General features: G+C 33.1%; 1 protein-coding gene across 12 annotated transcripts in view; it reads right to left on the reverse strand.

The window, feature by feature from the left end:
- The window catches only part of LOC113517138 (calcium-dependent secretion activator), a 70,417-nt gene that overhangs the window by 20,890 nt on the left and 23,543 nt on the right, over positions 1-25,984 (reverse strand). For 5 of the 12 annotated variants that reach the window (XM_052896942.1, XM_052896938.1, XM_052896935.1 and 2 more), the window contains exons 2-13: positions 22,875-22,951; positions 17,553-17,639; positions 14,640-14,730; positions 13,691-13,799; positions 13,324-13,491; positions 12,382-12,563; positions 10,939-11,024; positions 7,570-7,727; positions 6,944-7,024; positions 6,556-6,725; positions 2,704-2,860; positions 1,555-1,676 (exon numbers count right to left, since the gene is read on the reverse strand). In XM_052896942.1, the coding sequence (XP_052752902.1) occupies positions 1,555-1,676; positions 2,704-2,860; positions 6,556-6,725; positions 6,944-7,024; positions 7,570-7,727; positions 10,939-11,024; positions 12,382-12,563; positions 13,324-13,491; positions 13,691-13,799; positions 14,640-14,730; positions 17,553-17,639; positions 22,875-22,944 (1,481 nt within the window). In that variant the 5' untranslated portion in view covers positions 22,945-22,951. Of the gene's footprint in view, positions 1-1,554; positions 1,677-2,703; positions 2,861-4,095; positions 4,105-6,555; positions 6,726-6,943; positions 7,025-7,569; positions 7,728-10,938; positions 11,025-12,381; positions 12,564-13,323; positions 13,492-13,690; positions 13,800-14,639; positions 14,731-17,552; positions 17,640-22,874; positions 22,952-25,984 lie in introns of all 12 variants that reach the window. The other 7 variants (XM_052896944.1, XM_052896943.1, XM_052896933.1 and 4 more) reach the window with 5 other exon arrangements.

Consider the following 25,984-nt stretch of genomic DNA (forward strand, 5'->3'; position numbering starts at 1 on the left):
TCATGTAGTAATTCAGATGTTACAGAACAATAGTGATGTGAAACAGAAATCATTAGCATCCTTGTAAAGTAGTATTCTACTAAAAAAACTGTCATTTTTTCCCAATTAATTATGTGTCAAAAAAGGAAAATGTTAAGCTTTTCATACTAACTTAACATTTGGACGTGCCGTGTTAAGTGATCAAATGAATTCGACTTCATTTTATATTCGTAATACTCCCAAAGTTTTTTGTGAAGCAGAAACAAAAATCCGCATTGTTCAAAATACGTATGTATACGTACCGGAGGGAGACTTTGTACAAAAGTCGATTGCTTGGGTACCTCTGTCTCATTCGTGTTTCAATCGTGAAGCAGTTGTGTTTGCATGGCTGTGTTTAGGTTTGAAAGGTGGGATATGGCGTGAATTTACTGGGTACAGAGGAATAACACCTGAGTCCTCAGGAATGGCAACGCATGGGGGGTATCATGGGCGAAACAGTATACTCTGTTATGTCCATGGTACTGCTTATGTCTATAGGCGACGGTTTCCACTTTCCATCAGGTGGGCCGTCAGCTTGTTTGCCATTCAAAGTTATATATATATATAAAAAAAAAGTATTAATTTTACACACTACTGTAGTGAGTAAAACTATATGTAATGTACACTTAATTTTATAGGAACTTGTTTAGTATTTTAGGGTTGGAAAATTAAAGCGGTCAGCTTTATCACGCACTATTACTGTAAAACTATTCTAGATTCAGTAGTAAAAGTAAATTGCAAGTTGCCCACGAGTATTTACTATCAAGGTAACGAGAATTTTATACACAACCGCATAATTAGACGACCTCTCGAGCCTAGTTAATGGTATGTTACAAGCTTTTTGGGATATTTTAATTATCTCGATACATTTTATTTTTTAACCCTTCATATTTCCATTGAGATATTAATTAAATTTATTTAATTTAATTAATTAAGAGACTACCGACTAAATCGTTTTTAAAAAAACGGTTTTTTTGTGGATAGAATGGGTCACTCCTTCCTTTCCCGTGGGTGTCGTAAAAAGCGACTAAGGGAACTCAAAGGAACACAAAGAAAAAGGCCCACCTTCAGCAGTGGACACTTAACAGTTGATCTGATGAGGAATCTATAATCTAATGCCAGATATATTCGTGCACATACAGACACTGCGCGGTACGACCGAGTCCTCAAACATTTAAAGGTATTGTACGTGAACGAGCATCATGGCGTGACAAGACGCTTCGTCTTGTAAAACATCTCGTAGTGTCTACTTATGGGGGGAAAGGGATTGTTAGTAATGGGTAGGTTAGTCACCATTGCTATTTATATACCCTATCAAGTCAATCGCCACGCGGTACCCTTGGAAACTATCTTTATTAATAATTATCGTTGAATTCGTCACGATGGGCTAACTAACCTGCCTTTTCATCCTCACCAATCATCTCTCAGTGGTGCCCTGCCAGTATATACTGATAGCGTAGGCAAGGTGACTATTACATTGTCATCTATTAAAAAAAAAAGTATCTATTTATATCTGGTGCAACTGTGATAACTTACATGGGTTTTGACGCTTCGGCCTGGTCAGTCTGTAGTTTATCCCCTCCTTCGACTTCCATGGTACAGTACACTATCCGATTTGGCGCTAACGACTTTAGACCTTTGACTTCCATGACGACAACCTAGAATTTATTTATTAATTTATTTAAAATACGAACGATGCTTAGGTATAATTTCAATAATAAATTTCATGAAATTCTTTTAATTCCAATATCAAATTCTTATAAAAATAAAGACAACTAGTATTATTAATTGAGATTTTAATGTTTTTTTTTTAATACCACGAAGTTGGCAAAGAAGCATACAGCCCGTTTGATGAGATTGTAAACGGTCACTGTAGCCTTAAATAGGCTACAGTGAGTGTAACACTAAACGCATATTAGTGTATAAGAAATGATAAATTACTAGCTTTTACTCGCGACTTCATTCGCGTGATACGCAAACTGAGATAAGACATAGTTAGCTATTTTTCCATATAAAATTTCATAGTGATTGGCTAAACGTTAAAGCGTTAAGAGATAACAAACAAACAATCAAACTCTCTTTCACATTTATTATATTCCTTAATAGATTATGCAATGATTTACGTAATAATAAAGGGTCATCTTTTAAATATTTTTATTTACTTTTATTAATTTAAAAAAGACGTTGTTTTAATAAAAAAAAAACCTTATTCATATTTATCTTTAAGAGTTATTTATGATATCAGTATTATCCAATTATTATTATAAAAGCAAAAGCTTGTAATTATGGTTAGATATTTATTACTATTTCATGTAAATGTAAACAGGTTTGAATGAAATTTGCTACACTAGTAGGTTATATCCTAATTTAGCACAAGGATACATTATGTAGTGATTTGCGCGAGTGGAGCTGCGGAATGCAGCTAGTTAAGAAATAAGTCGATGCACTTTCAAAGCTGTATAAGGTATATGTATCATTTAACACTCAAGATATGTAATAGTCACTTACATTAAATAAATTTAAAATTTTCGAAATTTGCAATATATTTTTAAATAGTTCCATAGCATCAATTACAAATATCTAATATTTATTATTGGCAATTTTATTTATTTATTTATATTTATTAATATCATTAGATAATATTATCTCTTCTCTTGTAATTTCATAATCAATTACAAACGTTACCTCTATTTGGAATGTTAACACAACATCCATTTTCGTAAGCTGAGTATCGACGTCCCCGCCATCACCTTCACCGGTCAACTTGTTGGCGAGTGACCCTTGCGATCTGAAACACAGCTGCTTACTCAGCCTTGGCGCTGGATCAGGTCCCGCATTCGATCTATCAGAACCCACCCAAACAAAACCACCACCAACATTTGACATTACAGTTACAAATAACCCATAAGAAGAAACAATTGTTAAAGACGCAAATTGAACAAAAACACTTCCCATATTTGATAGCATTGTTGTTATGGAATAATGTATAAAAAAATTTAACGCACACAATAAGGTAATAGTGTTATTTAATGATATATTGAAAGGGGATAAATTAGATGATATTTCAAAGGAGATTAATTTTGGAGAAGCATTCACAAACCCATTGGATACAATGCATGGTGGTAGACAATATGGGACCATCACCGATACCAAGAATGATTAAGCATAACAAAAGGGAAAGATTACAAAATGTCTGCTACGAAAACGCTAACTAAAGAAGACACACCTAGACGTAGTTCTGATTCTATTTTTTTATTATTTTTCAAAATTTCTTTGCACATTCTAACGTCTAGGTAAGTCTGGACTTTATTATCTATGGTGTTGGTACTGTGATTAGATTAGATAAGGGTGATGAATGATTAATATATAAATAAATAGGTATTTGAAACGTATTAGACGATGCTTATGAAATTGTGTCTTATACGTTAAAAATAAGTGATTATAGCGTCATGTGTAAATTTAAATATTAAAGTTATTAAGCCCTATTGAAGCTTAAAGCGATTTATATTACAATTCATTATATTATACTTAGATTAATGCCAAAAATAAAGAAAATGTGATTAGAAAGGAAAGAGAAATAATACAAAAAGTGAGTTAAGGCGTGATTTCTTATCTAAAGCTTTTATAAAACTGATTAAGCTTTAAATTTAAAATGTATTATAAAAATACAAAATTGTTGGATACGCTGTTTAACTACATTCTGAATTCTATTTTATGCTAGCTATCTTAAGTGTTACTTTAGCTTAAAAATCTATAATCACCTAATCATTAACTACTAGAGTAAGCTTAAATTTGGCAGTGTAAAGAAAGCCTCGATTTATCCTTTGTTGTCATGTTCTCCTTTTACTATGGTTTTTATTACGATACTTGTTATGATAATGAAATCAAAAATAACTAATGCATGTTCTACAATTACAAGGTTCTGTCTATGTACTAATTTTACTTTAACTGTAAGTTCTACTAAGGTCTAGACTATGACAACATTAGGATCCAAATAGGTAGTTTCAGGCCAGGTAGGTGGGCTGGGGTCCTGCTAAACAAGACACGTGCGCAAATTAACAATTCTGTACTCATTACTTGTACTTCCTTCATTACCGTCCAGTTATGTGCCAGGGACAGAAAGAAATAAAATGGGAAATGAACAAGTATAAATGACAGTGGATCTGGATGATCGTCTATCTGAAACTAACATCATATACAATTAACCTGTTGATAATTTAAAAAAACATGATTGAAAAGATGTCATACAATTTACATATGAAATAATTGATGCAGAAATAGTATCGACGCTACATCCAGACCAATAAAGTTCTATAGAAAAACAAACCTACAAAGTGCGACAAAGACAAGAGATTTAAACAGAGAGAAAGGTCGGATATGGATTACTTAATTATATATATTCATTAATAATTTTTTTTTCACACATAATGCATATAGTAGGAAATTTAAAAGAAAACATCATAGTTAAATTAGAATTAGTTTTCGCATATTTATGTTCTTTTTACTTTTAATTGATTTCCAATAACTCCCCTTTTTGAATGAAATGTTTTAATTCGTAGCATAATATACCATTGGGATATATTATCTGTAATTTCAAACCGATTTTGATAATTGTTTTTGCAAAAGATAAGGTTAGTTACTACTGAGTCCACATAAATTTTATCATGGTTGATTTTTTATGAGCAATGTCTTAAATTATTGTTGTTATGATGTATTCTTTTAAAAATATAAATATTGCAAAAGTCGAACTGCCGTTAGCATGACGTATTTATTAAAAGAAATGTTTTAATAATGAAATTATTTATTATATATGTGTAGATACCATCAGATTGTTTTATTATGTTTTTAATTAGGTCATGCCAACAGCTAATTTCAACTTTAACACTGAACACATTTAATATTAATGGTACACCAAATATTGACTGTATTTAGTAAACAAGGTAATGGAGGAAATCGAAAAAAATAATTAATTTTATAATCATAAAATTTTTGGTCCTGTTAAAAACTGAATAATAAACTGGTAGAGATCGCTCTTAGCGATAAGGCCGCCTATTGTTTTCTTAGTGTAATGTTTTTCTTATAATTGTTTGTATTTATAATAAGTTTACTATTGTAATCTTACGGAGGAAACAATAAAGAGTATTTATCTATCTTATATATAAAATTCTCGTGTCACGGTGTTTGTTACCAAACTCCTCCGAAACGGCTTTACCGATTTTTATGAAATTTTGTGTGCATATTGGGTATGTCTGAGAATCAGCCAACATCTATTTTTCATACCCCTCAATGATAAGGGTGACTCTCCCCAAAAATTTTTTTTTTTATTTTTTTAATAAATTTTTCCATTTTTTTTTATTATGATTTAACATTGAAAAATACACTCAACTTTAAATTTTTATCGTTTTACGATCAACCCCTGTCTTTTAATCGCGATTTTTATATTTCGCAATAAGTGGTAAAACAACGTTTACGGGGTCAGCTAGTCTATCTATATTACTCTTCGAATTCAAATTCAAGTCATCTTTATTCAAACATACATGTTTGCACTTTTAAATCGTATTTTTTGTTTTTATAAATCAACCACTTTTACTAAATACAGTCACTCTTTTATTATAACAAACAACACTGAATTACATTTTTAAAACATTAGCATCACATTTAATTGATGTATTTTTAATTATTAGGTAGACATTTTGATTTATTATGTTCATTTTATATCTATAACACACAAAATTTGATACAATTTTCTCTTCCACATATAAAACATCACCAAGCCACACACATATTATGCATATATAATATACAAAATTTATATATACGATGTTATAACTAACAATGAGTGTCATTTCCAAACAGATAAGCTTTAACATAATATCCATACAATAATATAATAATTTATTTATAAAAGTAGTATCTATTTGAAAAAGACCATTTATATGATGACCAAAATATAGATAGACAATAATAATTTATATCGGTGGCAGATTTCAATACGACTTCAAATTCGACTCATTTAATATACGAAGTAAATGCGGGTACAAAAATATTTTGTTTAAGGACCATTTTTTACCTCAATCATGTTTATCAAATATTAACCTAAAACAATTATAATTATAAATGAATGAAGTCGCTTGTAAATTTACTTAAAATTTTTAAATTATTTGAAAATTTCATATTTTAAGTGGCAACATTTTTCTTAATATTTGCATATCTATGCAGAAGTAGGTCGTATAAGAAAAAATACAGTTTAATTTACCATCATCATCATATCAGCTTTTAACTGTCCACTGCTGAACATAATTCTCCCCCTTGGGGGGTTTTGCTAATAGCTGCCACGCTTGGCAGATGGATTGGTAACCGCAGTCAGGCTTTAGAGATGTTTTAAGAGGGCCATTGCTGCCCATCCCTGTTTCATTTATGCAACTATATATTTATAAACTTTACGATTGTTTACTTTTTTGTCGTATTGTATCTGCCATGTATATTGTTTCTGCTTACTCTATAACCGTTTTGAAACTCGATGGTTATGGTACTGACCTGTGATTATACCGCTTGATTTTATGTAGGCCATATTTAGAGTCGGCTCCGCCTTTGGAGACAGGCAGAGACTCAAGGTTGGCCATCAGAAGGTTGATCGACGATTTCAATTCTTCGATGTAGAGGGATTCCATTTCTTTCAGTACAAACTTGGGCATTAGCTTGCGGTTCTGTTTAAAATGTTTTGTATGTTTATTAAAAAAATTTAAATACATATTGAATCAAATCAATTCAATTTATTCGGGATATACAGAGATGGAAACTTCACCAAATTTGATATCTACATATTTGTTACTTTACTTCATTAACTTCATTAAGATATAGGTATCAAATACTTATTTAATTATTTAAAATAATTCTTTTATATTAAAAGATTAATTTTGTTTACCCTCTCCATCTCATTGACTTTTTGCATTCTTCCGTCTAGTTCTCTTCTAATTGCCGCTGCTTGTTCATCCGCTGAATCCAACTGCAAAATCAGATACAAATAATGTATAAACTTGACGATAAATTATAAATACATATGTCACATATGTACACATAATACTGTGGAGGTCCCGGCATAGAATAAGTCACCCCTTCCTTTCCCACGAGGTGTCGTAAAAAGCAACTAAGGGAGCTTATAGTGGAGGTATGAGCAACAGTGTCCATCTTAAAACATTACCAAAAGCAAAACTGCGATTACAGTTTTGCTTTTGACATAACAGATTATACTGTTTCGCCCATGATACCCCCCATGCGTTGCAATTCTTGAGAACTCAGGTGTTATTCCTCTGTACCCTGTAAATTCACTGCCACATCCCACCCTTTAAATCGAAACACAGCCATGCAAACACAACTACTTTGCGGCAGAAACACGAATGTGACAGAGGTGCTTAAGCAAACGACTTTTGTACAAAGTCTCCTCTTGATGAAAGTATTATTTAAACACTTTATTAACATATTTTTAATTTTAATTTATAACAGAAAAGCTATGTGTAATATAGATGGAGTAAAATTTCGAACTAAACTTACGAGAAGGGCATTGAAAAGTAATTGATGTTCGAACTTCTTGACCCCCAAGATCTGTTGAAACATGTCATATAACTGCTCCTTGCTGAGTATGCACTCAGCGTTAAGACTTTGCTGTTGAGCTCTTGACGGCCTTTTCGATTCGTCGTCTCCGGGAATGCCTGAGAAAACATTATTGTTTAATTTTTGCACAAATTACACTGTTTTCTTCTTTTTTTCTCGTTTTTTTTTTTGTTATGTATGTTGATGTCTGGAGGTTATAATAGACCTGAATGTGGTTTAAAGCATTTTAGTATTATGTTACGTTATTTTTAAAAACAAATATCTATTTACATTATTAAACGCATGGTGATTAGAGTTAATAAGAGGAATGGATATAATTAGCTACTTTACGTCTACCTACAATTTGACTTTTTTGCTAATTCAAGTGAAATTATTACTGTATTTCTTACAAATATATAAAATAATAAAAGCTTTATACAAAATTTTGTATTATATAATAAAAATATATGTTAGGAATAATGAGTAAGTACAGCAATAAATTAAATTTAAAGAATAATAATAATAATTAAAAATAATAATAAAATGTAATAATAAAAGTACCTGTAGTTTCTAAAATTTTACAAAACCAAGTCATTATATTTAATAAGAATGGTGAAATTATAATTGTTTGTAAAAATAATAGTAGAGTCGTCATGCATGCGGTACAAATGCTACATAGATTTAATGATAAAAAATTGTCAACTTACCTTTGTGTGCTTGAGATTTATTTCAGTAAAAAAGAAAAATAAAGTGTTTTATTGTAAAATTCAAAATTGTCAATCGAATAGTGTAATGAAAAGTTTAAATTATACAATAAACATTATTGATGCTTGAATAATTGAGATTGTAAATTAAACGATCAGCAAAATTTCCATTAGAATAATAATAGGGAACATCAAGAATATTTATTAGAAGGGACAATATGGATTGTGTTTTAAATAGATGCAAAATCAATGATTATTATTATTCAAAATTTATAATTATGTTGAAAATTATGAGTTTATTAAATCGAGTGGGGATTAAGTAAGTAATTGAAACAGACACGAGCACCTTGTGTTGAAAAGACCTGAGACGATCTACAGATTGAATCAAGTACGTACACTTCAATTTGAAATAAGTATGATCGATTGTTTAAAATGTTTATACTTGATGCTGGAATTTATCTTGCAGATACCATGTCTTTTGTTACGATATTTCTTCTTTGTTGGTAATATCTAAAATAACAGATCCATTGAAATTTCTGAACCCAAAATTTGCAGAAGAAAAGTAAAAAAATTAATGTCTCAAGAAGCTTGTTGTATATATTAAGTAGACTTTGGAAGCTGCAAACTTTACGTACTTGCTTCAAACTGCGTGATCATCTCGGACCCATTTTTAGAACAAACATCAATACAAAACGAGCAACAGCACAAAACAGAAGCTAATTATGAAAATTTAGGAACAAACAATGAACAGTTGTCGAGTGATACCTGTTATTCCTGTTCGGGATGTGTGAGAGAGACATGTTGTGAAAGAGAGGGAAAGAAACACAGACAGTGAGACAGACGCAGGCGACACACATTTTCAGTACATGTTACATGAAATCGGGAATCGTGGAATACTACACAAACTTGCATGGTCTTCATCATAGCCTATAGCAATCGCTGTTATGTTTTAATTATGTTTTATTTTTCTTATTATTGTTACTATAAATCCACAATCGTTATTAATAAGTTTATTATTATTTTGTTATTAGGATTTATTTTAAGGTGTAATTAAAGCACACACTTTACTACTGAGCAAGTGCAGCTTGCCGTAGTTGACAACATTGGAACAATCTACTCTCTTCCTTATCATTCTTAGAATATAGGCTTTATTAGTTTGTTGTAGGATTTCAAGTTCTTTTTTTAAACGTTTATTTGTACCATTTTTAGGTTGTTACTTTTCCATTTTACGCTTTAAGGTAAGAATATAAAATAAAGTATCTTAAAGTTTATTTATTATTTCTGTATGTATTATTATTGAATAAATTTTGACACGAAATTTTTTTTTTAAATATGATATTGTGATTAAAACTAAGTATATTGCATTTATTTAATTCTTTAGGTAGATATATGATATATATATATATATATATATATATATATATATATATATATATATATATATATATATATATATATATATATATATATATATATATAATTTTTCTTAGTTAAGATCGAATAGTTAATTACGTAATTAGGTAAAATAAATATCATTACAGTTTAAATACAACACAAATAAAGAATGCCAATTTAAAAATGCTTAAAATTTTAAAATAATTTGTAAATATTATAAATAATCCTAAAACAACATATTGGGCTGAAGGATTAATACCTCTGTTTTAGAATCTATTTTACTATCTACCTATAACTTTATTAATTTGCTTAATATATAGCGAATTAATATGAACATAATGCCGGCAATGTTTCTTGATCTTATTTCTTTTTATCAAAAATTGTTTACAGAATGGAATTGAAATCGTTAACAGTACGCAAAATTAAGAATCCACCAATGCTGTAGAATATTTTAGGTTAGAAAATTTATGAATTAAAAATTGAAATATTACAGTAAATTTTGAACCTCCTGGTATAAGAGACTCAAATTTTTTGTCGTCTTTCGATTCCTGTTTCTATTGTGAAAATGTTCTGTTTCATTAATAGAAAACTCTCTTCAAAAACTGCTAATGATTTCAATTTTACTCTATATTATTTGTTATTACAAATCCTTTGTTAATAATCTTGCAAAATTATACATAGGCTTTTTTGTGTGGAATTGTTTAACAATAATATATAATAATAATAACAATAGTTTGAATGGATTGTTTATGTACATTCGTTCTGTAAGAGTTTCATGTACAGTAAATGACGTTTCACATATAATGACATATACTACCAATGAGCACACTGATTCTGTTCGTTACAAACATTCAAAGGCTTGCAAAACTCAAGCTTTTTTTTAATACTGATGCTTCACACACATTGGCACATGCTTGACTCTGTTCTGGAATATTAGTTTTGAGTTTAGCTGTACTTGAGATTAGTTGAACTATATATAAATCTTTGGAAAATAATACTAAAGTAAAGATATATTTATTACGTTTTCTATTAACAGCGTTATAGAGTTTCATTCGAAAGACAAAATTTTAGATACTTCAAAAATATCTACGTAGACCTAAATATAGAATGGTATCAAATTACTTTTTAATTGGTATTAGAGAACTATTTACAGAACTTAATTGACATATAATTGCTAGTCTCAAATATAGCCTCAGCTCGTAAATAGTAATTAATAATAAAACACACTTACCGGTTCCTTTCATAATGCAATCAAATTTAGCGAGCCAAGATGTAAGCACGGTCTCTTTACTTAATCCATCTATCTCTGGTAAAGACCTGCAAAGTTATTTGATTAGCATACAGAGGTTATTAGCCTCCTTTTAAGCGAGTACTCTATCACTGAAAGGTGAAAATTTAAAATTTTCCATGCTAATAACACGATGTGTGATCATAGAAAGTTCATAATTTTTTGACTCATGGTGCTTTAGGAAAGTAGTGTATTTTTATAAAGAAATGTTAAGAATTGCGATTTTAATCTACATATTAATAATAAATATCAAATTTGTTTAATTAAAAATTGGCCTGTAGATGGCTTTAATAATGCGAAACATTTTAGAAATATTGGATATTACCCTGACTTTGTGTTTGAGGAATTAAATAATTTGAATGTGTTGGACAATAACTGATCAAATCAAGATTTAAACATAACAGAATACTATAATGAAGAGACGTCAAATTATGACACTGAACATCTGTCTGAATGTGCTAATATACAAAAATTTGGTCTTGTGGTCCCGGCATAGAATAGGTCACCCCTTCCTTTCTCGTCGGTGTCGTAAAAGACGACTAAGGGACGGCGAGGGATGCGCAGTAACGTTCCTTCTAAAATATTTCTGAAGCTTGACTGCGGTTGCAAATCTGCCTGCCAAGCGTGGCAACTACTTGCAAAACCCTCCAAGGGAGGGGCTTATGTTCAGTAGTGGACGGTTAAGGGCTGATATGATGAAGTTGATAACAACAGTACAATGTGATGAAAAGGAAAGTGGATTTTTTTTTTTTAAATAAAGAACTTTATCATACACATATGATATATGATGATAATAACTAGGTAAAGGTTATTTTTAAAATTTTCGTAAGCGTTTCGTAATTAGATCGAAAAAGCTAAACTAGTTTCGGAATCAATTCGTGTCAATCAATCTTTAGTCATGAGTGACTGTGACGCGAGCACGAGCCTAACTGACTGTCAGGTTCGTATTCGCGTCACAGTTATATATGATTTGATAAAATTTTTCGATCTAAGTACATTTAAGTTAAACCGTTGTTACATTAAAATACTAGACAAAGTTGTTTAGAAGTGAATATTATACAGTTATAGTAGAATTTTCAATTTATTTATACAACTCGAAATGGCTAAGGTGATGATCATGTTGGCAAGTGGAATGTGGACAGGAACATACCATGGATATTCTTGAGAATTAAGGTGTTCCGTTCGTACCTTACAATTTCACTATCATGTTACTCCTTAACTCAGACAACGACATGGTAGAAACACGAATGAAACATAAACCCATGCATTTGGTAAGTTCCAAATATCAATAGAAAAACTTACTGTCGATTTAATTTATATTTCTTTTCATGCATGATGTTAAAGTGACAGAGTTTTGTGTAAATTTTCTTATGGAGAAAATACAACCCAAACCTGACTCTCTTCTCGATGTTGTTCCTGAAAACCTCACGGAAGTCGTGATGAGAACAGGCCCCCGACTTCACCATTTGCTCCACCCTTTCGGATTTAAGGAACACGTCGTGGTAGGACTGAACGGCGTTTTGGAATGCTTCGTCAGCTAAGATTTGTGTCTCGCCTTTGAGGAACGCCTGTGCAGTGTTTAAGATTTTTAATTATTGTACTAGTAATTGGTTGGTATCTTAGAAAAAAGGTACATGTAGTCTTAGATAGTCCTTTGTACATAATTGAAAGGTTCGCTTGCATTATGGGGTAGGCACTAGACAATCCTAGGATAGGCAGTCTAACCCCCCCCTCCCCCCTTCTAAGTATGCCTATGCTACTAGTTGTTTCCTGTTATATTGCCTCGGTAAATTAATAAGTAAGATGTATATATGTGTATTTTAGAATATATATTAACGTATCCTGGTCACGCGGATGAAGGCGTAAAACTAATAATCATAAATAAGTGATCGGTATCCACAATTCAAATTATCTTTATTCAAAGAGACTTGTTTACAAGTACTTTTGTAATCGACACACACAGAGACATAAATATACACACACACGTGCGAGCGCGCACGTACACTCACGCATGCACGCACACGCACACGCACACGCACGCATACGCGCCAACGCACACACACACATATATGTATTGTGAACTTACGTTGATAAAACTGGTACTGATGTTTTATGATCATTTAAAATACATCATGCTAAATCACCATGTTAATGTATTAAAAATAATAAACAAACAACCTTCAGAAATTCTAAGCAACAACTCAAAGTTATAAAACATCAGTAGCCAGTAGTATACGCCGAGTAAAGCATTCCTACATTCTTCGAATTTAAAGTATTCAGGTAGACCGCGAATAACTTGCATAACTTAAGGAAATATGCAGAATTTACCTGAAACCGAGCTTGTATAGTCTCCAGCTGATGTGGGGTCAGCTTTGTGTGGCGCCGGGTCATGTCGGTTGGTTGCTTCGCGTTGAATGGATGGGCGATACAGCGTGACACAAATACGTAAAGTTGCAGACGGCGTTTTTTGTCTTCTTCTAATTTCTCGATCTTTTCCTATAAATATAATAGGTGTGATGAGAAAATTATTAAATTTAGGTTAAAAATACAATGGCGGTGATAACTTAAAAAAATACGGAGCGAAATAAATTGGACATCATCATTGGGTTGCTACCAGTGATACCAGTAAATATATTGCCCAGAGAATTATAGTTCGAAAAATGACAAAGGGACTTTTGTACAGGGAAAAGTTTACCTGAGGGTCTTGATCCTTGTCGGAATGGCTTGCCCCTGATGGACTGGGAGAGGGAGCCGGTGCCTCCCCCGAGCTGGCGCTCCCCGTCGAGGTCCTGCGCAAGAAAGATCTACACGATCTATAGAATTAAGTCGTCAATGTAAGTGAATGTGTCTATACAAATTGACATTTTGTTTTCCTTCAAAATTCCACTAATTTTATTTATTTTTTGTGCTTAAACCAATATTAATAGGGTTTTTTTCTTAGTCAGTGTGTATAGACGGATTAATGTTGTGATTCAACGTTCTAGAATTACTAAGAGCATTTGATAGTATTTGCAAGCTAAGTCTATGATTACTGCGTATACTTAGAGCATAAAATATAAACCATTGCAAAAATGAGCACATATGTCTTTTAAACGCAATGCAATCATAAAAATGCCAAACAAAACTAAAATTTTAAATGTAGAAAAACTGTAACAAAATTACGTAAATATCACTGTAATTTTCGATGTTTTGAAAAAAATAAATATATTTATTTAAACTTTAATGCACAGTGAACCTATGTGTCTACATATGGCGAACTTAACACCGAACAGTGTTCTTTACCAGTCAACCATTGGGCAAACCGAAAAAGAGTAAGCGGTGTATTATTTGAGATAATAATCTCAATAAAGAAAGAAACGGCATTAGCTGTCTGATGATAGGTAATATTGTTTTTTTTACTGCAAAAATGTGCATTTTTTTGCAACAGAGTATACGTTTTTAAAACTACAGGCTTACTACCATTATACGCACTACATTTCAGCTGAAGCGTCGCTACATTACGTTTCTATGAGTTCATGAAACGAAATGGTCGTGAGTTAATTAGTAGAAATATTAATTGGGACTTGTCTATGATATCGCTTGGTGTTCAGGGTAATGCGATATCAAATTACAGGATTAATATGGAGGTATGTCACTGTACTTACGCATGGGGTGGTGCTAAGGCAGCGGCCTCTCTTTGCCTGGTGGCGGGGTGGAGGGGGGCCGCTAACGGCGCCGTCGTCAGTGGACTCGCTCCTGAATAATTTCTAACATGTTAGACTGATGTAATGTGTACTTGGCTATTATGAACTATATGTTATGTTATATAGGTACTATATTGTAATAAAAAAAAGAACTAAACATATTATTATGTTTTTATTATGTATTATGTTAAAGAAGATCTCCTTAATTATTTTATTAATAGAAACTCTTCGATTTACACGGTGTAATGAACTCGCAAGTATAAATTTGAAAACCGAAACAAATTTTCGAGCAATAAAATAAAATAATAGTAATAAAATCATTAATAATTATGATCTTTAAAAGAGAGAGAGACATAAGATAAAATTGACATCAATCATTGAAAAACGTTTGCCTAAAAATGACATTTTGAGCTTTCTATACTTACAAGGCTTCTGGATGCGCCATTTTAGTACATAAGGCTTTTTTTTTGTTTTTAATTATTTTTTTTTTAATAAAATGTTCAATTTCTAGTGAAGCTACATATTTAAATGTTATGAACATTAGGTATTTATGAAGAATAAAATAAAATGAAATTTGAACAAGACATATATAAATTTTGACTATTAAAATACCTAATCTATAAGGTGAAATCAATGTCATTATCATTATTAAATGCTCTTGTCGGTGGAGTTCTTGCCACTTATGATGTTTTTTAGCGAGTCTCTTCACCCCTTGATACGACACAACACCGATTTTTTCCTTGATCTGTCTGATGTAACTATGCCTTGGTCTCCCTCTTCCCCTCCTTCCTTCTATCTTACCTTCTATTATAATGTTTATAAGTTCGTCGTGTCGTATCAAGTGTCCTAACATTTTTTCTCCTTTTGATCTTAATAGTTCTTATAATTTGTCTGTTTTCTGTAACCCTAAGTTTACATTCTTTATATATCAATAAATCTTCTGTATATACCATCAAAGTTTATTAATATCCTATTAATATCTTAAAAGCGAAAGTTTGTAACGATTGATAAATGAATGTATGTTTACTACGTCAAAACTACAGAGAGATTTGAATGAATTTTGGTGTATGGGTTGTCAATCAATCAACAAAGTCGTCTCTGGTCGCCTGATGTTGCGTGGGCGGGCGAGGTAGGGGCCTCGGGTTATACCCCTCTACCCCGGCTTCAACTCTGGAGGTGACGACCTCGGGGTCTGTGTTAGAATTTAAATTCGGATTCACCGTCAGTTGGCGCTAAATGCTTAAAATGTTTTAATTTTCAAACATGATTAATAGATGGCAACACATTCAATTAGAACCGCGATATTTTGTAATCGTTAGACATGCAACATAACTTTTTTTACTGTTTGAATTTTTATACTTGTTCCTTCCAATAAACTTAGCTGTACACATAATTGTTTTTGTTTTAAAGTGCCTTTATGACCTTAGTATTTTACAGGTAGGTTATATCCCAAATTAGCTCATAGGGGGGAGAAATGATTGTTAGTAATTGGGCTCAGAAGCCCTCACTGGCAATGTGCCCTGTCAGGTTGATCTCCACGCGGTTCCCCCTGGAGACCATTGTGATAGATTTATTGTCGAATTCGTCACGATGGGCTAACAGACCTGTTTCATCCATGTCTATCATCCCTCACTAGTGCCCTGCCAGCGTATACCGTTGGCCCATCGGGGTTGCCATTCCATTATCATCCTTTAAAAAAAAAACTTAGCACATACACGTGAATAAATTCTAACAATTCAATTCTATAACAAAGCTTTTTAATTCACTTTGTAAGAAAATTTCTCAAAGACATTTCACAAATGGTAAAACACAAACGAACCGCTTGACCCCTGTTTTGTAGAGTAGAAATAACGGTTGCATTGCAAGCGAAGCAAATGACTGCATTCAGTATGCCTAACGAGTTTTACATGTTCTTTGGCGGTGACTTCTTTGCACGCTACCTACTGATATTTGTAAATGCATCAGAAAATTCAGAGTATATTTTCTTTTGCATTATTCATTTATATTTTTAGCAAACATCATATACTAAAATATATTTATTATTATAAATATTTATTATTACTCCTCTCCATCCAAAGGTTGCCTTTTAAGAGACCGCTTTTAGCGATAAGGTCGCCCATTGTTTTCTCACTGCGATTATTTCTTGTAATTGTTTATATCTATAATAAGTTTACTATTGTAATCTTTTGGAGGAAACAATAAAGAGTATCTATCTATCTATTTATCTTAAATAAAAAAACGCTTATATTATCTGTTTTATTACAAAAAGTTATACTTGAGATAGATAGGTGATTAACACATGTTTAAACATTCAAATACAAATATGTAAAATCTATTTAAATACCTAAATAAAAGACTTTGTGCTATAAGTAATAATTCCGTATCATCCTTTAATTATCCACTGCTGAATATAAGCCTCCCCTTTGGGGGAATTTTCCAGTAGTTGCCACGTTTGGCAGGCGGTTGGCAATCGTACTTAGGTTTAAGAGATATTTTAAGAGGGATATCTGCTGCCCATCTCTCGCTCTCCCTTAGTTGCCTCTTACGACATTTATGGGAAAGGAACGAGTGGTCTATTCTATGCCGGGACCACACGGTCAGTATAATATAATAATTCCGTATAAAGTAAATAAATAGATTATTATAAAGTATATAAAATATTGTATGTGCTAAGTTAGGACATGGCCTACTCGTGTACCAAATTTCATTCAAATCTGTTTAATAATTTTTGCATGAAAGAGTAACAAATATTTATCCATACATGTACTTATTATCACAAACTTTCTCATTTATATTCATAATCGTAGAAAGTAACGCAGTCTTTATAGTATTATAACCTATATTACCTTTGACATTAATCTTTTTTATACTAACCTGGAAGCCCAGCAGTGGAACCCCGAGGCAGTTCAGGTTTCCCCCTGACTGATGGTCTGCTTCCCGCCAGAGACCCTGGTGGTACCACTGACAAAAAAAAAATACAATTTAAATCAAATCAAATATACACGTCAAATATAATTTAAAATTGTGTACTGCAAAAAAATCTACTTCAATTATGGAAAAACTAACTAGTTTTTTTTAAATTTCGGTTTAAAAACTAAACTACTGAATAGATTTTGATATTTTTTTTTATACAACTTAGAATGGCAAAAAAGCTGACGGCCCACCTGATGGAAAGTGGTAACCGTCGCCTATAGACATGGGCAGTACCATGGACATAACAGAGTATACTGTTTCGCCCATGATACTCCCCATGCGTTGCCATTCCTGAGGAATCAGGTGTTATTCCTCTATACCCAGTAAATTCATGCCATATCCCACCCTTCAAACCGAAACACAGCCATGCAAACACAAATGCTTCACGGTAGAAACACGAATGGGACAGAGGTACCCAAGCAATCGACTTTTGTACAAAGTCTCCCTCTGTTGTTTCTATGGAACCAATCTAGAAAGCATATCCTTTCAGATAAAAAATAATTTTCCTATACAAGTTTACAATTGACGGAGTTATGAGGTAATAAACTGTAAAAATTAGTAACTTTTTTGACGTCCATTGCAAAGAAGAGAATCATTCTCATCATATCAGCTTTTAATTGTGCACTGCCGAACATAAGCCTCCCGCTTGGAAGTTGCCACACTTGGCAAGCGGATTAGTAACCGCAATTAGACTTTAGAGATGTTTTAAGAGAGACGCTACTGCCCATCCCTCGCCATCCCTTAGTGGCGTCTTACGACACCCGCGCGACCTCACGGCGGTTAAAACTGACGGAGTTTTTTTTTGGGTAAAAATAGCATGGTACGCTACGCTACGCTAACGGGATAAGCTGGCGGAGCACCAGTGAAGGGTGATAGATGAGAATGAAAACAGGCCAGTTAGCCCATCATGATGAATTCATAAGGAATTAACCATGATAGTTTCCAGGGAGAACCGCGAGGAAGCCGACCTGGTTGGGTATATTGCTAGCAATGGGATTCTCAGTCTCTATTACTAACAATCTTTTTCCCCCAAACTGACGGAGTTATGAGGTACCAAATATAAAAAAGTTATCACCGAATTGAGAATCTAGTGAAGATGACGAGAAGATAATGTGTTACCAAAATTATTGAAAATACATAGTAATTAACATTGTTTTGAGTACATTTTGCGCAAAATACACACTAAAAATAGCTTGAAATTAAGTACGGAATATTCAAATTTTTTTTTATACAACTTAAAATGGCAAACAAGTTGACGGCCCACCTGATGGAAAGTGGTAACCGTCGCCTATAGACATGAGCAGTACCATGGACATAACAGAGTATACTGTTTCGCCCATGATACCCCCCATGCGTTGCCATTCCTGAGGACTCAGGTGTTATTCCTCTGTACCCAGTAAATTCACGCCATATCCCACCCTTTAAATCGAAACACAGCCATGCAAACATAACTGCTTCACGGTTGTACGGTACCCAAGCAATCGACTTTTGTACTAAGTCTCCCTCTGGTGAATAGTTCAAATAATTATTAAAAGGTAAACGATGTTTATTTGCAATACAAAATGTTTTATATTTTCCTTTTGTTCGAATCCGTAATTACTAAATAAATAAATGAATAGGCATCACCCACGCCTATGCGTTTATAACCGATACCAATTCGATATCTATATATTGGGAAATATCGATTGTTCGATATCGCCCATATCGGTATACGTTAAAATTAAATATATATATATATATATATATATGATATTTTAACTAAAATATATAGATATTGCTACATATAAAATTATCCATCCCTATAAACCAGCTTTTCCCAAAGTGGGCGATAACGCCCCCTTGTGGACGCTGCAAGCCGAAGAGGGGCGGTAAGAGGCATAAAAAAAGGGGGCGTTGTGTAGAGACTTGGGGAGTGATTTGTTGATCTTGAAGTAATAGTGCTTTTTAAGTAGGTGAAAAAATGGGGGCGCTAAAAAATAATTTATTCTCAAAGTGGGCAGTAGACAAAATAAGTTCGGGAACCCCTGCTAAATGGGGGGAAGGGATTGTTGGTAATGGGGAGGTTAGTCCTCGTTGCTATCAATATACTCTACCAGGTCGACCTCCACGCGGTTCCCCCTGGAAACCATCGTAACTAATTTATCGTTGAATTCGTCACGGTGGGCTAACTGACCTGCCTATTCATCTTCACCAATCATCCCTCACTGGTGCCCCGCTGTTGTATACCGATATACATACTGATAGCACAGGCGGGGTCATCATTCCATTATCATCCATTAAAAAAAAACCCCTTCTATATAAACGAATCGCGTGAGTTTAATATCTGCTAACATTCTACACTAGTGATGTGGCAATTGAAAAAATGATTTAGATAATTGAATGATGCAATATAACTACTAACCATACAAACATGAAGTACAAAAGGGCAAATTGATCTTTCTTTTATTTATTTATTTATTTATTTATTCATTAGTACATATATGTGTACATGGCGGATTTAATGCTAAAAGCATTCTCTTCCAGTCTTTTTTTTAATGGATGCTAATGGAATGGTAACCCCACCCGCGCTATCGGTTTACACCGGCGGGTCACCAGTAAAGGATGATAGGTGAGGATGAAGTAGGTCAGTTAGCCCATCGTGACGAATTCAACAAGAATTGTTCACGATGGTTTCCAGGGGGAACCACGTGGAGGTCGACCTAATAAGGCATATTGCTAGCAATGGGGCTGTCAAACTTCATTGCTAACAATCTCTTTCTCCTATAAATAAAGATTGTTGGCTTTTTTTATATTAATTGAATTAATTGTTATCTTGCAGAAGTTCACATCACTAGTTATTTGATTGAAATTATTTTGTTTAATTCCGCTATTATCAGTATAAGCGTGATTGTCAATGTGATCGACCTTGCTCCTCTATCAATCAATACATATAATAAAATCGTAACTGATCGCTGTCTGTACATGGAAGAGATATAAGAAAAACTATTATAGGACGACTTATTTAATGATGTTAAGATTTTTTAGACATGAGCAGTACCGTGGACATAACAGAGTATACTGTTTCGCTCATGATACCCCCCATGCGTAGCCATTCCTGAGGACTCAGGTGTTATTCCTCTGTATCCAGTAAATTCACGACATATCCCACCCTACAAACCGAAACACAGCCATGCAAACACAGCTGCTTCACGGTAGAAACACGAATGGGACAGAGGTACTCAAGCAATCGACTTTTGTACAAAGTCTCCCTCTGGTAGAAGAGTAGCTACGTTACTTGTATTTGCGATAAATCTTGAAATAGATACAGAAAATCAGAATATTGTGTTTTTGCAAATAATAAAGTCGGTGAAAGCAAACTGGCTTTACCTTGTTAAAGTAGAGAAGTAATTAATTTAATACTCTATTCCCATGGCAGCCGCGAACGAAAATAAAGTCTAAACTCAATATTTCCCCCACTAATGATTTTCTTTGTGATTATTTACGTATAGATTAAAGGAAAAGAAATTGATACCTACGATTGTAACACCATTATTAACGATCCCTGTTAGTTCTTGTTATATTAAATATTACTTCTTTCTGCTTTAAGAATTTCATCCATCGTCATGGGACGACGAGAACTGGAGACCTCCCTTTCTCCTTCCACACTGTCCCCCATGGAAATCATCATAGTTATTATTATTATATCAGCCGTAAACTGTCCACTGCTGGACATAGGTTTTCCCCATAAGAAGTTTTGCCAGTAGTTGCCATACTTGGCAGGCGAATCGGTAACTGCAGTTAGCTTTGATGATATTTTAAGAGAGACGCTTCTGCCCATTCCTCGACTATTAAGTTCGCTTCATCACAATTAATTTGTGGCGAATTCGTCAAGATCGACCAATCGACCTCATTTACGACTCCATTATCACGTATTATCATTTGCTAATATCCTGCTTGTACATATGTTAGTGTATTTTATTTTCTTAAAAAGACCTTTTTATGTTATTTTGTAAAAGTTTGTTCTAGAAACAAAACTTTAAGTCTTTAATTTATTTTGTATTTTGTTATACGAGTACTTATTATCTATTTTACTGAACTAGGTGTTATCTTGCGGAAGTCCATATCACTTGTTTTATTTGAGTAGAAGTATTTTGTTTATTTCTGTTGTAATTATGTTAAATTTATTAATCATATTTATGTAAAGGGCACACGTAGCGCCATCTGTTATCGCTCTGAGAATAACTCTGCGCACGCCATATTGTATTTCGCTCTCTGATTTGCTCTGTCACTTGCGTCGCATGTCTAGCATATATAATAAAATAAAATATAAGAAATATTAAAAGTTACCGTCTATTTTTCCATCCAACCATCTCAACAATTTCCGCTATCAAATAATAATGGTGGCGGAATTAAACAAAATGATTCTAATCAAATAATCAATACTTTCATTTGACTTATCATTTTATATTTTTCTACAAAAATAAATTAATTTTTTTTTAAAGAACGGGCAAGTAACAAGTGTTCTTTTTTTAAAATGAAATTTGAGTTTACAAAAAAAAAGTGATAAGATAAAACCACTTTCACAAACGTCATATTGAAGAGGAAAACTATAATCAATCACTGTATTCTTGAACAGACCAGTGCCTACTAGAATCACCCATTCACAAGTGGGAGAGGGGATTGACTACCAGGTCGACTTCCACGTGGTCCCCCTGGGAACCGTCGTGCTGAATTCCAGGTGTATTCATCACAATGGGCTAACTAACCTGCTCTTTCCATTAGAGGGAAAAGGGATTGTTAGTAATGGAAACTGAGAATCCCATTGCTAGCAATATACCCAAACAGGTCGACCTCCTCGCGGTTCCCCCTGGAAACTATCATGGTTAATTTCTGATGAATTCATCGTGATGGACTAACTGGCCTGTTTTCATTCTAATCTATCACCCTTCAATGGTGCTCCGCCAGCGTATCCCGTTAGCGCAGGCGGGGTTACCATACGATTTTCACCCATCAAAAAAAACTTGCTCTTTCTTCCCCACTTATCTTCCCTCATTGGTGCCTAGCCGGTGTATACCGATAGCGTAGGCGGGGATACTAGTCCATTATCAACCATTAAAAAAAAACCGTTCACGAGTATGACGGATGAACTAGCCATCGTTGTGTTCAACCATATTTCAGCCCAACGAGCAACCACGTCATCACCAGTCATAATACATTAAAGTTTAAAGAATTAAATTGACTCACCGGGTAATTTCGAAGGCTGCTTCTTATGTTCATCCTCGCTGTCCTCTTCTGAGGAGCTGGGGTCTATCATCTTGTTACTGGAACAATATAACATTGGTCAGGGACGGATTTCACTAAAATTGATATTACATATTTCTTTATTTTTTTTATAAAAAACAATTTATTTCTAGTTGTATCCCGCGTCTTCGTCTGCGTGTATCAGTATATAAAGAATTCTAAAAGCTAAGTTAGGATATATCCTAATCCGTGTACCAAATTTCATTCAAATCTGTCCAGTAGTTTTTGCGCGAAAGATTAAACTCCATCAATCGTTTCAAACTGTCTGATTTATTATATTAATAATATGTATTATATAAATTTTACGAAATGTCAATAAAGAAGCTGTGCTGAAGTGTTTCAACCATGAAGCAGTTGTGTTTGCATGGCTGTGTTTCGGTTTGAAGGGTGGGATATGGCGTGAATTTACTGTACCTTGTGAGGAATAACACCTGAGTCCTCAGGAATGACAACGCATGGGGAGTATCATGGACGAAACAGTATACTCCTTTATGTGTATGGTACTACTCATGTCTATAGGCGACGGTTACCACTATCCATCAGGTGAGCCGTCAGCTTGTTTGCCATTCTAAGTTGTATAAATAAAAAAAAAAAAATATTGACATGACAGTTTACGGGAGGCTCATGTTTAGCAGTGGACAGATAATGGATGATGACGACAAGTCCGCCCTGTAGACATGTTTTAATGTGTGCAAAAGTATAAATAAATAAATAAATATTGTCATGTCTACAATTAGATTTTCTTCTATAGATATCCGACACTCATATGTGCATTTTATTCGTTTTAAAATAAGAATCTACTAGTAAGATTATTAACGCGGTTTTTTTTTATTGCGAAGAAAATTTAAGTGGTTAATTAGGAAGGCTTTTAAGAATTTTGTCATGAGATACTAAGCGTACCATCTGTAAGATCTAACGCTCAATATTACTACTAGATGAATATCTACATTACGAATGTTCTATATTAAGGAAATATCTTGGAACTTATGAATAATTCAATCTCGCCACTACAGACTTGTATTATGTGTGCAGTATTTGAATTTTTCTCATTTTGTACCTAGATATGGTCCTAAAGTCCTTAGAATCGGATGGTCCCGATCTTAGCAAAACTTTTTCGACTAAATTACACATAAATTAAATCGGTAAATAGTACATTAAAATACGTACTTAAAAAAACTTTCAACAATAAAATCACACAATGATTAATTGATTGATTAGCATGTGTTGTAATTAGGTAAATTTTATAATCTTATTTATGTTATCTGTGGTAAAAGGAACACGTAGCGCCATCTAGTATCGCTTAGGGAAAAACCCAGCTCACGCCATATTGTATTCAGTCTCTGGTTTTATTTGTCATTTGTGTTTACACTGTTAAAATGTGTTTTTAAATAAAATATTTATTAAAAAAGATTTATTAAAAGTTATCGTCTGTATCTCAATCTAACTGACAGTATGTTTTAATAAAAATGTTTGATACTTAAACAAACGAATAATTGACACGACTATAACTAACGTAATCTGTTTATGTCCAATCACCTTTTAATATAATTATATCACCTTTTAATATAATAATGACCAGTTTAACTTACGTGTAATTTGGACGAAAAAGCTTAACTAGTTTCAGGACCAATCGAGAGCCTTAGTAAAAAAGAAACGATTTCAAGGACTTCAGGACTACTATTAAATTATATCAAGATTAATCTACAAATTTTTTATTATTAAAAAAATTTATTTGGTTGGCCTTTTGTTAGTCATTAAATAAAGCCTTTTTTTAGTAATATACCCGTGTAATAGTTTTAAAATATCTCCAACAATATTAGCTTGAAGTACTCAATAATACCACAGACACCGCAAACTTGTATTTAAATAGATGTGGCCAGAGCATATAATTTATATATCTATTTTTAGCTTTAAAATCGGCTTAATAGAGCCTATCTATTTGTATTCAGCTTTTAGATTCGGAGTCAATAAATTTATACGTATATGGTAAAGTTAAGAGAATTAACAAGTATTAGTTGTACAGTATTATATATTCAAGTTTGGTTTGAATAAATAGCTAGTCCAGCCATAAGTTCTGTTAGAAATAAAAATCATTTACCAGAGGGAGTACAAAAGTCGATTGCTTGGGTACCTCTGTCCCATTCGTGTTTCTACCGTGAAGCAGTTGTGTTTGCATGGTTGTGTTTCGGTTTGAAGGGTGGGATATGGCGTGAATTTACTGGATATAGAGCAATAACACCTGCGTCCTCAGGAATGGTAACGCATGGGGGGTATCATGGGCAAAACAGTATACTCTGTTATGTCCATGGTATTGCTCATGTCTATAGGCGACCACTTTCCATCAGGTGGGCCGTCAGCTGGTTTGCCATTCTAAGTTGTATAAAAAAAAATGCATTCTATGACTGACGGCTCATACCCACTTTGTGCCAGGCGATGACTGCAATCCTAGTTTCTTTAACACCCTATTCCATATTGTAATTTGATAATGAACACGAAAAAATATGTGAAATGGCGCGAAATCGAATGAAGTTTTCAAAATAATAAACGTGTTCCAAATTCGAAATATCATAAATGTCGAAATATCGTCAATGTATACTATGTAACAATTATACAATTAGAGAAGATCTAACTACCAATCCATATTATTAATAAGCCTAGTAAACTGCACTAAAGAATTATCATATGATGATGACGATGATTTGACTTTATCAACAATATATCATAAATAGCTAGATAGCTAAATAGAAAACTATCACTAAATACTTGCTCGTGATTATTGTAATCACGAGCAAGTTTTTAGTGATAGTTTTCATATAAATAGAGGTCCGCTTGTGTCATCCACATTACTGTCTAGTTCTACTTTGTATTCATGAGTCTATTTTTTTTTAATGAATGATAATGAAATAGAAAAAGTATACCGACAGCCTGCGCTGTCGGTATACTTTTTTTATACAACTTAGAATGGTAAACGAGCTGACGGCCCACCTGATGGAAAGTGGTAACCGTTGTCTATAGTCATGAGTACTATGGACATAACAGAGTATACTGTTTCG

The sequence above is a fragment of the Galleria mellonella genome, unplaced genomic scaffold, assembly GCF_026898425.1.
Source record: "Galleria mellonella isolate WM207_F2 unplaced genomic scaffold, CSIRO_AGI_GalMel_v1 utg352, whole genome shotgun sequence".
Lineage (NCBI taxonomy): Eukaryota > Metazoa > Arthropoda > Insecta > Lepidoptera > Pyralidae > Galleria > Galleria mellonella.